Here is a 16,651-nt window from a genome sequence, read left to right as displayed (position 1 = left end):
GAACTGCAAAGGCCCAAAATTAATGTGACATATGTTGAATTGGAAACTTTACATTTAGTAAATGCATAAACAACAGCAATTGTGATTACACATGGATCAAACACTTGGTCATGTGTTGTAATTAGTGCTGTCAGTAGCTTCATTTTTTTAAATCGCGATTAATCTCATAATTTCGAAAATGCTGAAATTTGACATATATATATATATACACTTCTTTTCCTGTCAAAATGCATTTATTCCCGTTTTAAGATAGAGAGCAAAACAATATGTAACACCAATTCAAGAAACATTAACTGTTTCTAAAGTCTACATGGGAGCTTGACTTATTGAAAGAACCAGTCCCCGCTTAGGTTGCATATACATTTCAATGGGAATTAAATATCTTAAACTCTCATCCTCTACTATATTAATCAGCCAGTAGGCTGTGACTATCTGTTTTCATGTAGCAACCATGAAGCTGCATTCATGATTCACATCAGAGTGTCAAAGCCAAAGTTAAACGCTGCTGTGAACTCTGTACTTGCAGACAAAAACATCTCATTCTGTGTTCTGTGGTAATTAAAACGCACCTTACATGGGTCTCATCGAGGCTTTTTTGTACAGCAAATAGCGTTAAGAGTTCCTTTCTCCATTTCAAGGAAGTGATGTTGTGTGTGTTTGTGGCATGTCTGTCAGTGTAATGCCTCCGGGCGGACACATTACAAAGGTTCCGCCCTCCCTAGAAGTGTTGGTTAATGCTGTTTTAAGGTAAAAGTTTTAATCGCGATTAAGAAAAATGTATGCGTTAAACTTTTTTAATCACATGCGGTAACGCCGACAGCACAATTATTAATTATATTAATTATAAGTGACAGATGAAATTGCTCATTTGACAGAGGAGGTCGACTGGACGCACATACTTTGACATCAACAACAAAAGATATGGGAAAAATTCAAAAGTTTGTACATTTTATTTAGAGATCTACCAATCTTTGGATTTTGCCAATATTGATAACTAAGGTGGTGAAAAGAGACAATAACCAATTACTCACCCTATAGTTTAACTTTATTAAATTGTATTTATTAAATGTTTTAGTTTCCATACTGTTACGGGTACAGACATTGAGGTTACAAGAGTGCAAAATAAATAAAATGGCATTTGTGGTTTATCAGTTTATTAACAAAATCCCAATAATAACCAGAAAAAATATGTGTTGCATAGTGCTGGACTTCTAACTATAAACACGGCAGAAATACACTCACACACACACACACACACCTATGTATGTATTTATATATGTATTTCACCTGACCATGAGCCGCTCAAACGTAGTCAGGGCCCCGAACAAACCGAACGGTAGCGTCACGAATTGGTGTAATCCAAACGGTATGGAAATTTTATCTTTTCACGGAACATGTGAGTTAAGGGGATCTGCCAATATCCCTTCGTTAAATCCAGTGTCGAATAAAAGCAAGCTGTGCTGACCGAGCAGTTCATCAATCGAAGGCATTGGGTATGCATCAAATTTAGACACTGCATTGACTTTTCTATATTCCACACAAAACTGGACCAAGCTGTCACTCTCGGAACCAGCACCACCGGACTGGACCAGTCACTGTGGGAATCTTCTATTTTTCTACCCCCCTTAACACTCACAGGTATCAGGTAGGCTCCTGCCCTATCAGGGGTGGCCTGTGGCGTGTTGGGGATCCGAAACAATGTCTCTGCATCCATCGTGGGGCATCGGTCTGGGAAATGTCCAGGTTCCCCTCAGCTCCAGGAGACCAGCCCAGACTTCACGACCACACCTGTGGCAGCGGATTCACCATCCTGTGGGGAAGAGCAGAGAGGGTTAGGGAAGAACGGACCATGGTGAATGGGGAACCAGTTTGGGGAGTTGTCGGGTTGAGAGTTGGACTTCCCTGGACAACAATGGCAGTAGGCGGGCTGCCCACTGAGTGCTGGGCCACTTCCATGCTCCAGCCGTCCACTCAAAGAGCTCAAGGAACTCCTCCAGGATGTCCTGAGCTCCAGTCTTTGTCAGCATGATGTGCGGCACGGCCATAGGTGGGTCTGGGGTCGCAGCTGAAGACCCCTCCTGGTGTACCAAGCTCTGTAGCACCTGCCGGCCCTCTGTTTGAGCTTGGAAGAGCACCTAGAACCGCTGCTCCTGTTCCACCTGCAGCTCAAGCAGAGCCTGATGTTGGGCTTGGTCGATGCCGGTGAGGCCTCCTTATTCTGGGTTTCGGCACCGCTGTAACAGATCTCTAGTTCTCTACTTAAGGAGGAAGCGAGGGGTAAATGTCCAACGTAAGACTTTATTTTTAAACAAATGGTTAAACAAATGTCAAAACAAATGGTTTTCTTTTCAGCACAACAAATAAACACACAGCTCAACTCTGCTGCGTGCGTCTCTCTCTCTATCTCTCTCTCTCTCTCTCCTCCGGCGGTTTGGATTAGCCTTTTATCCCGCTCCAGCTCCACTGCAACACAAAACATCTGTTAGAGGTTATTTCCTACAGGTGTCAATCTTTACAGTTCTTCCTCTCCCAGCCACACTTCACCACACCGATATATCGGTCTATCTCTATTTTTATCATTTGCATTAACCATTGATTATTTCTCTGCTGTCTGTGACCCTATCAGAACAGACCTGCAACCCCTTTTTTGGTCATGCGATCAATTATGACCCACTAATGTAGAGCATGTAACTTGAAAGCATTTAATTGAAGTTATCTCATTGTTTGTCAATTGAACATTGTGCAAGTTTCATGTCTCAGAACTTGTAGCACTATGCACTCACTTTATCTAACATAAAATTATTTAAACTCAAATCAATATTTATTTTTGCAATGTCTTTTATTTTGTAATATTGTCAATAATTCACATTTGAGCAATATATGTCATATTTTGTAAACAGAGTGTATAAGTCTTGAATAATATCAATATAACAGCATAGAAGCCTTCAGTTCTCACACAGCAGTGTAACATGTCATTGTGACCGCTGTAGCGGTTCTGCTGAGCGCAGGTTTTATATTTGAACACAGAGCAGTCAGACATTTATGCAATTATGCTAAGTGTCACCTTCAATGTTTCCTTTGACCTGGGGTTAAGCTCCACTTGAAGTTTAGAAATAAAGCCTAAATGGAATTGCCCTATATGCTGATGTCTCTAATATATAGCTTTTAATAAATAACATGAATGTGCAGAAAGGTGCATTACCATTTATCTTTATTCAGAAGCGCCATAAAGCAAATTGCTAAATATTTCAATCTTAGAATGATTGAATTAAGAACGTTGAATATAACTTAAGAGACGCCTAGAGGGTTTTTCTTAACTGTTGGCGTGTCATTTTTATCATATACTGTACATTCGATGTTGTAATTTAAGCAGTTTTGGGGCCCTCCTGTCAGTGATCATAACCCCCAAAATGATCCTCCTATCTCTTAAACTTTTCTCACAGAGCAGATTCATAGTAGCTTAAACAAACAACATAAAATGAGAATCCATCAATATTTCTCTAAATGTGCAAACTTTGGACTACATTTCGAATGGATATTGTTTATTGAAGTATTGACATGACATATTCAGCTGAGCCTGTGTGATTGAACAGGTATGTGCTTCATTACAATCTAAAAAAATATGCTATTTTTTTTTTTTAATTCCCGGACACATTGACAAGCACCAAAATTCGTTGTGGAAACTCCGGTTTGCATATTAAATATTCTAACATTTTTACTGTTATGGTCATGTTTGCATGACAAGAAATACCAGTACTAGGCTACTTATGATGTCTTTGACAGCATTGGGGCCCCCTGGCAGATCAGGGTAGGGTGTGTATAGGGAGGGCTGGTACTGAATTCAAGATAAACCACCAGGGCCTAAAATTCTCTTTTTGTCACATCTGCCAGTAGTGGGTTAAACTTAAAATGTACCATAAATATTTTTTACCGGCCATGAAACCGTAGTTTGCCCAGTCACGGTATTCTCCCATTGACGTTCATGGGAGGGTGCGTATGTAAATGTGTTCTGCGGGAGAAGCTGATGTAAACACAGAGAGGGTGCACAATGTCTAAACCCGTCCGTTTAGCGCATGATCATTGAGTGAAAAGGCTCCGGGGTCTAGGACCACCTTAATGCGGCCCTAGGCACGGGAAGCCACAGAAAAAAAATAAGGTTGACCTTAGACCCCTGGCCTTGAACCCTGTGTCACCCACACTTACAATTAAATCATTCAGAGAAAGAGGCTGTCTGAAAGAAGTCTGCAAGCAAACCGGGGGGGGGGTGTATTAGAGATGTTTCACGGTTCTCAGTACCAGAGCTAAAATATGCTAATATAGTAAAATGCCTCTGAACACACTAAATAAAAAAAAAATGCACGTAAGTTAAACAGTGAAGTACATTTGAAGTACAATTTAATATTTTCCGAAATCCTGTGTTTTGGAATTGTATTTTATTGTGTACAATTCCATGTTTTAAAGTTTAATAAAATGTCATCATCAAATAGTGTCTAATCAAATTATGAATGAATATAGAATAATTTCATTTTTTTATCACACGCATTTTTCAACCAAACTGTTATTCAACAACAGCACTCTTGCTTGTGATATATTGCGTAATCTATTGCTGTTATTATTATTATTATTATTAATCATTATTATGATTTATTACTGCTACAGTGAATATTACATTTTACTTTACAGTTATAATATATCTGTCTTGCAATTTCTTCCATTTCAGGCATCTAGCTTTTATTTTGAAATGAGTATTTATTTTGACGTATGTTTTTGACAGAAGCTTCACGAGTCCAGATAAACAGTTCACTACATGGCCCGGTGTGATCATTAAAACGCATATGCTATGATTTATATAAATGTATAGTTTGCATGTGTTGTGCGCTTAACAGTGCATGAGTGCTGTGGTCTGTCATCTCATATAACACACAGCCGCCATGATTCTGTGCAATTTCCAGTGTATGATCGGTCTGCTTTACACATTCACTTTAAGCACACGTCTCTTAAATGTACATTTATTGTTTCCCCAAAATATGTCAAATTAATGTGTGAGCATTTGGAAGCAGTCGTGTGTCAGTCAGACTGTGTATGGTTATTAAACTCTTTACTAGTCATTGCTCTGTACTACTGGTATTGTGACATCTTGTTTTATTTTAGTACTGACTCAGTGCTGATTTTGACATCACTACTTGTACTTTCAGAAATTCATAAAAAGGTAAAAAGGGGATTAAAATGGTGAAAATTTCACAATTTGGTCAATACTCCTGCTATACACCTTCTACACTACATGCTACAAGTGTCATGACACAACACATCCTGATCACTGCTACATTAAAGAACAATCCCCCAATGTTGGATTGTTTGCGATGTAGACAGCTCACTGATTTTAATTAGAATTGCTTTGCGCTGCTTACTGGCTTACTGCTCGTGTTTTATGAATAAGGCTGCAACCTTTTGTGGTCTGAAATTATTTAATTTGCAGTGTCTTTTCTAAATAAAACTGATGCAGTTTCTGACAATATTGAAACCAAAAGTTTTGTTTTCTACAACCATTTAAAAAAATTCTATTCATCGTACGATCACAAAATCCTAGACTGTTCATTGTACAGTAGGTATAATGAATCTCATTGTTAACTCGTCGCAGTGTTCATGTGAAAGATGTGTTCCAGCTGTGACGCACACAGAGAAACTGCATTTACTATTAATGCAGATGTTTACATAGATTTATACAGTAGGCACTGATATATGTCAGCACTGATATAAAAATGTATACTTAGAAACTGAGGTCATAAGAGCCTGTAGTTACAGAATCACACTGACAATGACCCTCACCACAACACCGACCAGCTCACGTTATCACAATCGCCCGAACTCACCGCAACATATTTTCTTAAGTTGGAGCTGAAAATCTTATCTCGAAATATCCACTTGTCTTGGTGTAAAATGAAGGCATTGCATTACAAAAGTGTTTGTTTTGAGTGATTGCTGCTGCTGTTGTGGGCTCGACTCGAGTGACAGAGTGCAACTGCAAAGCTCCGCTGTCATAAAGTCCCATTCAAAAATCTCTCAATAAATTACGTATTTATTACAAAACGTATTTAATTAAAAACAATAATGGAATGAAGTAAAAGTTTAAAAAAAAAAGATAATATGAAATGTACTTGAGTAAGAGTAAAATGCACTCAAAAAATGTACTCAAGTTAAGGTAACAGAGTAAATGTAGTGCGTTTCTACACACCTCTGGTCCCCAATTATAGTATGTTGAAAATAGTGACGGTATACTTATTTCTAACTTTTTGAAGCGTGTATCCGTCTATGCTTTTCTGGGCTAAAATGACCTACAACTTAAAATTACCTAAGGGGGCATTCACTAAGGACGTGCCCTTGCATTCCGTCTATGTACACACAGATGGTGTGTCAAGTTAAAACAGTTCTTAAAAAAAAGTGTCCCGAGACCTCTGCTTTCTGCTCTTCCGTCTGGTTTTTGAATGCAAGAACATGTCCTGAATTAACGTTCCTTTTGACCACCAGCAGTGGGGGATGTTCGGTTATTGGTGAAGTGTGGTCGGTTTAATCTCAGGTTGTGTTATCTGTGAACGGGTGAATTGTGCTCTTGAGCTTGACTCTTGCTCCACATAGTTGCAGAGCTTTTGATCAGCTCTGTGCAGGGGGTCATTCACACAGAACACATTCTTGCATTAAAACAATCTATATGCAGCACGAAGAATGGAAGAGAATCCAGGTGATTAAAGGAACATTACAGGTTCAAAACAAGTTAAGATTAGTTGACAGATTTTGTTGCATAATGTTGATTACCATGAAAAATAATTTATACTTGTCCCTTCTTTTCTTTAACAAAGCACAAATCGAGTCACAGTGAGGCACTTACAATGAAAGTCAATGGGGCCAGTTTTTAGTGGGTTTAAAGGCAGAAATGTGAATCTTATAATTAGTGGTGCACGATCAGCAAATTTGAGGCTGATACCGATCACCTTTAGCCACACTTTTGCAAGTTATATTGTGCAGTTATGTTTATGCCCCACACAGTAAAATGACATTAATTGTGAATTGCTAACATGAATTGTTTTGAAACTGTTTTGAATAGTTATAAAGATCAAAGGTCATTGTGACATACTGTAAGCAATAAAAACCATGAGAGCATCACACACAGCAGAGATATGTTCAAAAATAAGAAAGTTGTCTATTATTAGCTCCAAAACTGCTCCTGTGAGGAATCATAAGTATTTATGATATGTTTACTGCCTTTGGTGTTTAGTTGCAATACAAATCACTAATTATAAAGCCAATGTTTGAAGACACGGTGCCGTTATTAAAGGTTAAAGAGTTATATCTGTTATTAGTGGTATTGAGATCTGATTTAAATAGGGATCCTCACAGAATAGTGCTGAGATGAGTGACCGATGAGATATTGAGAGCGCACATGTTTGATTGAGAGTGAGCATATTGAAGGCCGTGAAGTTGAAAGTGCTTAAGATCGCTCAAACTGTCTCTATCGCTCCACACAACGTCTGATTGTCACGACTCACGTTACATCATCACATATACTCAGATTTGTATTTGCATGTTTATTTGTTGTTTCATTCGTTTTTATACCCATTTGCAGTCTCTTTATCCTCTCCGTGCTCACAGTGCAACGAGTCAGAATTATTACCGTAATGACTCTAGAAAATGGGCAACTTAATATTCATATACACATTTTAAAAACAAACCTGCATTTATAATATTACATGTTTTTGAAGAGTTTGCTTGACAAGTGCAGTTTTTTCTGCTGTGTTGACATGCTTTTATGAAACAGGAATTTTAGATGGAACATATTGAAGGGTTCATACCTTTTTTTAAATAGCCAATTAGACTTTTGTTAATTTCACACTTGTGCACAATGATTTACTTTATATGGACCTTATTCACTGTAGCGCCATCTTTCATATTTGACAGGAATGACAAAAAAAAATGTTCCAATCTCAACGATGTGCATCGTCACATTTTTGAACCGTGATGTATCGTGCCACGATAAACCATTACACCCCCAATGGCCGCATCTTCAGAGAGCTCAAAAGTGCATGCACACTTCCTCTCCTGTCATGCAACAGGAACAACCTGACACCTTCAAACTGAAGTCTCATAAGGCCAGTGATGGTGTGAAGACTGAGTGTATATCTGTTACATTTCACTCCTGTGACATCCACTCCAAACACTGAGTTCAAGCAGAAGTTGACCTTAAACACATGCGCATCTGACTGAAGGTTTGAGCGCTGAACACCAGTCTCACTTGTGTGTCTCTCTCTCTCTCTCTCTCTCTCTCTCTCTCTCTGTGTTTTAGGCTGTTGAACAGAATGGCCGTTGAAGAGCGGCACATGCCATCCAGCTGTGGCTCCTATATAAAGACTGAACCGTCAAGTCCCTCGTCTCTGGTGGACACCGCCAGTCACCCCAGTCCAGGCGCTCACTCCGACGCCAGTGGCAGCTACGCCAGCGCAATCAACAGCCACTCCAACGGCCTAGACTCTCCTCCCATGTTCACGACCGGTGGGCCGTTAGGCGCGGCAGCGAACGCATGCCGCAAACGTTACGAGGACTGTTCCAGCACTTTACTGGATGACCCAGGATCCATCAAATGCGAGTACATGCTCAATTCCATCCCTAAACGCTTGTGCCTGGTGTGTGGAGACATCGCGTCGGGCTACCACTATGGCGTGGCGTCCTGTGAGGCGTGCAAAGCCTTTTTCAAGAGAACAATACAAGGTATTTATTCTGCTGTATTGTGTTTGCAAATGAAAGTTTCACTATTACTATTGATCATAATTATCAATCAATCAGTCACATTTATTTCTATAGCACGTTTAAAAACAACACATGTTGACCAAAGAATAAATGCAATGGCAATAGAGAAAAGATGAGCCTTCAACTGAGATTTAAAAGGGACAAACTATTCTCAAAGGCGAGAGGCTGCAGCAGAGAAGGTACGATCCCATTTTGATTTTAAACAAGACTTGGGGACACTCAAAAGCAGGCTCTATGAAGTTCTTAGTGGTCTAGTGGTTTGATATTGATATTTGATATATAAAAGTTCAGAAATGTAATCAGGTGCAAGCCCATGCAGACCCTTAAAACAGTCAAAAGCACTTTAAATTGAAGCCATCACAGGAGAAATACTAGTGTGCTTCCTGGTGCCAGTCAGGAGACTAGCTGCAGCATTTTTCACTAACTGTAAATGTAATAATGAAGTGTTTGAAATGCCCAAACACAATGAGTTACAATAATCCAGTCTTGACAAAATAAAAGCATGAATAACAGTCTCCAGATCTTTGAATGGCAGAAAGTGTTTTATTTGAGCGATGGCCCGGAATTGGAAAAAGCCACTTTTTTACCACTGAATCAAAAATAATACCCAGATTCCTCGCCTGAGTATTTAAGTTGGTGGAAAGTGTTCCAAGATATTTGATTAATTGTTTGGCCAAACACAACTACTTCAGATTTTGATTCATTGATCTGGAGAAAGTTGACAGACATCCATCTTATAATATCCTCAAGACAGTCAAACAGAGAATTTCAAGTAGAATTATCACATGGCTTCAAAGGGAGATACAGCTGAGTATCATCAGCATAACAGTGGTATGCAATTTTGTATGTTTCACAGATTTAGAACCTAATGGAAGCTTATATATAGAAAACAAAACCGGGCCGAGAATAGAGCCTTGGGGAACACCGCAAGAGACAGACACAGAGGAGGATGAGTCATTCCCAATTTCAACAGAGAATGCTCTCTCCTTCAGATAGGAAGAGAACCACTTTAGTGCAATCCCCTGAATCTCCACCCACTGACTTAAGCGATCTAGGGGAACACCATGATCTATAGTGTCCAAGGCCGCACTTACATCAAGGAGCACTAAGATAGTCTCCAGAATCTAGTCATTCGACACTTTAAGGAAAGCAGACTCTGTGCTGTGTTGTGCTCTAAAACCTGATTGAAATTTAGCAAAGATACTATTTTGGTTTAAAACGGCAGAAAGCTGAAGGAAAAACAACTTTCTGCAATATTGTTGATAAAAAAGGCAATTTCAAAATTGGCCTATACTTCTTTAAAACTGTGGGATCAAGACCAGAATTTTTAAGGACGGGTTGCACCACAGCATGTTTAAAACCAAACGGGACTGTTCTGTTCACTAAACTACTGTTCACTATTTCCAAAAGGCAAGGGCCGACAACATCCAGATATTGGACAATGTCCACCAAGTGAGAGAGAGAGAGTGACGGGCTCAAATGCCACTAAATGAGCAGAAGTAGTGAAGGAACCAGAAAGAGCTTGATCATGACCAGGATCAAGATAAAAAAAAAAAAAAAGGTTTACTAGGTTTAATGGTATCAATCTTGCTTTTGAAGAAATATAGAACATTTTCACATGCTGTCAAGGATTCATCAGGAAATATGTCAAGGGCAGGATTGAGTTCTGTATTTATTGTGCGAAACAGAACTTTGTGACTGAGAATTCTTCGAAATAAAATCTGAAAAATATTGACCCTTGGCTGCTTTAACAAAGTGCCTGTAAAAAATCATGCAATCTTTAAATATATCATAAGATCCCTGAAGCTCATCTTTTTCCACATCCTCTCTTTTCCACTTTCTGCTATCCACCACTTTTGTTTAAGTATACGGATATCAGTATTGAGCCTTGACTGAAGTCTAGCTTTAGGTGTTACAGTTTTAAAAGGAGCAATAGAGTTCAGAGTTCAGAATATTATTACATGTATTGTTGAAACAAGACACCGACCCATCTATTCCCAGACTAAATTGAGAAGACTCAATGTTATGAAACAGCAGAAACAGAGATGCTTCAGTGAGTGAGTTCAATTCACCTGCATTGTTCCAAGTCTCTGTCAGGAAGAGAAAGACCAGATCATGGGACGGAAAACAAATCAAGAGCAAACGTCTCTCAGATTTATTTGTATAGATGTGCTACTCTCCATATAGACAATATGTATAGAGATATGTCACTATGGAATTACTTCATTAATACATTTTCAACTATGAATAATGATTGTCACATTGTTGAGAATGGTCAACTGTCAGCAATGTCCCATTAGACTGAATGGAGGAAGTGGATTATTGACATGGCAATATGGTGTGGCGCCAGTAATCAATCCATCTGATCGCCTATATGAGATTTACTGTTACAGAGACATACGATAACATGACCACACTGACCAGAAAGTTGAAATAGTTCTTATTGCATCACTGTGATATAAAAATAACTGTCTATTCTTACCACGGTACAGAAAGAGTTTGATCTAATGCAGCTGGAATGCAAACAACGTTCCTCTTGTAGACCTTCTGTGTAAGAGACACAATATATAATGACCTTAAAGAAACATGACCCTATTTACTTCCTTGGTCTTACTCTGCACAATGAAATGCACGTTATTCTGTAAAACAAAATTACATTTTATTAACATGTAATAACTCATTCTGCCTCTGAAATCATTATTATTTTCTGCTGATGTAATCAAGTTTGAGTGGACTGGGAAAATTATACGTAACATTGTGAAAGTATAATGTGCTGTGAAAGCTGTTGATGATGTCTTTAAATAACTGATTAAGGACAAAGAGAAAATCACTTTATTCCCTGTGACACGCAACACATGCATACTGTTTATTTCTATAAATAAATCATCATAGCTTTTAGTCGTTTAATATGCACAGTAGCCCATATAATGAACAACTTTTCCAGAGGGGAGAAGTCATCGAAAACATTAAAACGTTTTATCTTAAATAATGTTAATTTCAAAATATTATACATGAAATAAAATGTCAACCATACGTTAACATTACAGGGGTCATGAGATGAGTAATTTATCAATCAAATTTTCCTTGACCTTTTATCATAGAAGAAGCCATGTACTATAAAAGCATACTGTAAGTTTCAGAACTCAAAACTTCCTCCTCGCTGCAGAAAGAGCATTTGTTGAAACAAAGCTGCCAAAATGACTCGTTCTCGACATTCTTCCTCCACATTGTGACACTGCTTCTGTGAGACATGTGCATCTGATCAACGCCTGCATTAGCTTATCACTTCCGTAGCCCCGCCCAGTAGTGGTGAGCAGTGGGAGAGCATGTCAGTCAAGAACAGAGAGCCAATCAGAACAGTGGGCGTTTACTGTCAAGTCTTAAAGGAGAAGCAGCACCATAAAAATAAAAATATGAGTAAAAATATGAATAAAAATGAGTGTGAAAAATGATCATGTTTTACAAATATATGACTGGGTTTTTTTTTGTGTGTGCAAAAAATGTGACTAATATTATAAGTGAACCTCAAAGAACATTCAAATAATAAAAAAGGCATTACCCCTTTTTACAATTAATATTAATAAAGATGAGTCAATGTTGTAATAAAATATGGAATATTGTTAGTTTTTTTTTAAATGTAAAAAGTTTATAATCAATGAATGTATAAATGTTTAGCCAAAATGAATGCACCTTTTTCTCTGTTTGGCTAACTTTGATGCACACGCACTCGCTCTTTTTGTAGTTTAATGAAAAGTTATTTTGCATCATGACCTTGATGTAAGCATTTTTAACGAGATTAACCCTTTTGTGGCATCCACCATTTTCTAAGTTATTTCTTTCTAGAAATGTGTTTTTGTCACTTCTATAAAGTGATGTCACTGACTGAGGTTCTTTATGCCACAGTGCACAGACAGAAATAATCAATCATGAAATTCACTGTCGGCTATCTTCATGATAGATTCTTCAATTGCTTGTTGCAGCCCTACTGTATTTATTCATCTTCAACAGACTGCATGAATCGCACATCCTCGCAAAACTCTCTGACCATTGGTTAGACAAACATGACATCACTCAGCATGCTCAAACGGCCAGTCAGGTGTTTAAATACTGCTTAGTGAACGTTGATTTTGGCCGCGGTCTTATCAGCTTTAAACAGTCTATGTACCTTGCTGAAGGCAAACCATCACAGTTGTTTAAAACACTGCTATTTGCACTCACTCCCATCCATGATCCCCACTGTTGACAAAAGATGCGCGCTGTCCCTAAAGTCACATATTTGAGTCCGGTTTTTAAACCCCCACAGATGCTCAAAATCATTCATGATCAGTGTTTCCCATTAATTACATGCCACAGTTTCATAATGAACCGATATGAATGAACATCTCATAATAACGTAAAAGATCTCTAACGTTGTGTTTTGCACCGTTGCTTCGGCAAAGCATCCCAGTCAGTCAGTCCCCCCCGCTGTACGCGTGTATGCTCACACATGCACTGGAAACACCTGGTAACGTTACCGTTACAGTATCCACTGCAGTTATCCGCTAGTACAAACACAATTTTATCATTATCAGTGTACTACAGCAAACAGTTAACGTTACTGCAGAAGTTATCATTGATAATTAATGTTAATCTAACGTTAGCTAAATTAGCTAACGATGTTAGTTGTCAGTCTCCTTGCTTATGCCAACTGACATATCCAGCGGCTTGTCTTGAAAAACAATGTATAATGTATGTAACGCTATAGCTAGCTAGCTAACGTTAGCGTATTATCTAACATAAACGTTTTTACCAGCGGCTCTGACAACTATTATAACTCAGCATTTAAGGAGCAAGTTCAGCTCAGGTAGCCACTTTTGCTTCATTTCTTTGATGGCTCAAATGTATGCTCTTGTCCAGCGGTCACCAATTAGCTGACCACGGTCCAAGTCCGGAACCTGGCTTGGTTCCATCCGGATTGCGAGATAATGACAACGGTTGTCCATCTTAACTTTTCTACAGTTTTAGTGAGCAGTGCATCAAAACAGCAGATATACACACCACAAGCACTCAGGGGCGGTCAACGCTAGATCATCTTTTTCACAAGCGCCGAACACGCTTCATCCCTGCTCCGTACGTGTTGCCTCTCTCCCTCACAATATACATGAGGCATCACATTAGACCTGATTAGTCTACATAGAGTTCCAGATGCGGTTATTTTAACAACAGCACCGGAGATACGGTGAGCAACAATGTAGATGGAGACTGGCATCTCTTTTAAAACACTCTGCAGAAAATGAGACTAACACTGCGACTCTTTCACCCATTCACATACACATTCACACACCAATGATGGCATGTAAGGTGCTAGCCTGCCATTGGGAGCAACTTTGGGTTCAGTGTTTTACCCAAGGACACTTCGGCATGTGGAGTCATGTGGGCCGGGAATCAAACCACCAACCCTGCGATTAGTGGATAACTCGCTCTACCACCTGAGCCACAGCTGCCCCCAGTAAAGGGGAGGAAAGTTACATGGAAGAAAGACAGACAGGAGCACTGTAGATGCCCCCCACTTTGAATTGTCAGATAGTAATCCCCCCTCCAATCACTGTGTTCCTCCTCTGGAGCTCTGCCTGTAATGGAGCTAATCTCGAGCCGTTTGTCCGAGCCACAGGAGTTTTGTCAATAACAATCAGCTTTGAGCAGGAGTAATTAAGGCCGAGCCTTTTCATTAGGCCAGGGGGAGGGGCTTGTCTCTGGGGACGACCACTGCAATTAGAAACGCAGGCACGCGTCGCCGGGTAATTTCAACCAAGGCATTGAATGGGGGATGAAAAAAGGGGAAAAAACGGAGGACTTTCTTTGGATTGAAGAGTCTTTTCTTTTCAAAGAGACGGACGACTAATGGCATAATAATCAGACGCACGTCTCGGGATAAACGAGGGCCGATTTTAGGCAAAAAAGAAAAGTGAAAGAGAGAGAGCAGGTTTAGATAAAGAGAGAAGGGAAGACAGTGAGCTTTTAAAAGAAGAAAAGGAAAAGCAGGATAAGAGACAAGGATTAGACATGATTAATTAAGTAAATAACGGGGTTGAGATGAGGGTTACGATCCTAACTGTTATTCAGCGTTCGTTTACTGTTCACCAAACACAAGGAGTAGCCTTTCATTTCGCATTCAGCCGTAACATGAGCAAAAATTATTATTTGTACGTATAACACATACACAACAAAAAAGAAAAATTAAGAAAAAAAGTGTTTGTCTTTTTAGAACTGAAATATAAATGTGATCAAATACAGACACAATCATATGAAGAACAATCATTATTTTTGCAATTTGGTTTGGTGCCATTAATGCAGATCATACACACTTCAGTTTTAAGTGTGTTTACAGGACTACACTCTTGCACTACTTTGGACAAACATTTACATCAGTATTTGCATACTTGAGCATGTTTCTAGCTTTTTAAAACACAGATTTGCAGTTTCCCTTCACAAAAGGCATCACTCTCTTTCAGTCTCACTTTCTAATTCAAATACTGTAGGATCTTTGTTTTGACCGTCCCCTGTAAAAGTTGCCGTTGTCTTACCCCTTTAGGAGAAAGATTGCTGCTCGTGCTCTCTACAGTTACCAGGTCTTCCACTATAAAGCTTTTTTAAACCAATCAGCATCCGTTCATGACCATAGCGACCCAGCCATCACCTCCAAACACCTCCAAGAGACTCCCAAAGATCTTCCTGAACCGTATGAAACATACGGCCTCTCTTTCTTCTATGGAATAATACAGATTGACTGTAAGCATGTAAAAGTCTCTTTAGATTTTGATGAGGAAGACTTTTCATTTTACTGTAATTTACTTACATGACCCGAGTCTCTCCCCAAACCACGGTCTGGCAGCGGTCCTGAAAAACCATCACAGAAATGAAAGCAGATAAATGTTGAGTAGGAAAAAAAAACACAACTTTGTTTGTCTTCTCCAATCCCAAAGCTTTTTATTTTGAAAATGTAACTTTTATAAATGAACTGAAACGATTTGTTGGGTTAATGAAGCGAGGGCATCATTTATAAACGTTGCAGCTTGTTTGAGGGCAAAATGGGAATCTAAGATGTCCTAAAAATCCATTTTAATTTGAAATTGCCTTGTTTCCAAAAGTAAAGTTATTGGAGTACCAAATATTTCTAAGGTATTACCAACTGTACCACGGAACCATACCATTCTTTATTTTTTGTTAATATCCAGATTCATTTAGATGTAATTTCAGAAATGTGACTTTATAGGAATAGTTCACCAAAAATGTATATTCTTCCATTATTTGGTTGGATGGGTGTATAGATGGATAGATGATAGATAGATGGATGGATGGATGATGTATGGATGGATGGATAGCGTTATTAATTATGGACAGACAGAAATCACAAAGTCTACACATTTTTGCGATTGTCTTCAGTGATGTCACACGATCACAGGCTAATACTGTTGAGCAATTCATTTGATCAGTCTGTTAACCTCGTGAGACTCCACATGCATGGACGATACGTTTTTGCTTCAATATAGGCTATGCTTAATTTCATTTTTTTTAAACCTACTGATCTTAGTTCAGGAGAATCTGGGCTGTCATTAAAGGGTTAAACTTTCAGCGCACCAAGTCATGTGACAAAACAACATGGTGCCAATCTCAGCCAAGGTTGTCTTTCAGAGAAACAGCAACAAAACTACAATTTGTAAGAAACAAGCTGAAGTTTTGACATTAAAACCTGTTTGAGTCAAAAGTGTAGAGTCTCTAGTTTCAGCCGATAGGTCATTTTAAAAATTGCATGGATTTATCACAAAAAGGCACGCTGTTGAACACACGTACGTGGACAATAGGACTAACTTTATGT

The 16,651-nt window shown here is 38.8% G+C and overlaps 1 protein-coding gene across 2 annotated transcripts in view; it reads left to right on the top strand.

The window, feature by feature from the left end:
- LOC127662501 (steroid hormone receptor ERR2-like) overlaps positions 1-16,651 on the top strand; it is a 76,175-nt gene that overhangs the window by 19,189 nt on the left and 40,335 nt on the right. For both annotated transcript variants that reach the window (XM_052153702.1, XM_052153701.1), the window contains exon 2: positions 8,336-8,757. In XM_052153702.1, the coding sequence (XP_052009662.1) occupies positions 8,349-8,757 (409 nt within the window). In that variant the 5' untranslated portion in view covers positions 8,336-8,348. The remainder of the gene's footprint in view (positions 1-8,335; positions 8,758-16,651) is intronic.

The sequence above is a fragment of the Xyrauchen texanus genome, chromosome 22, assembly GCF_025860055.1.
Source record: "Xyrauchen texanus isolate HMW12.3.18 chromosome 22, RBS_HiC_50CHRs, whole genome shotgun sequence".
Lineage (NCBI taxonomy): Eukaryota > Metazoa > Chordata > Actinopteri > Cypriniformes > Catostomidae > Xyrauchen > Xyrauchen texanus.
The sequence above is the reverse complement of the archived record's forward strand: the minus strand, read 5'-3'. Positions and strand labels throughout refer to the sequence as shown.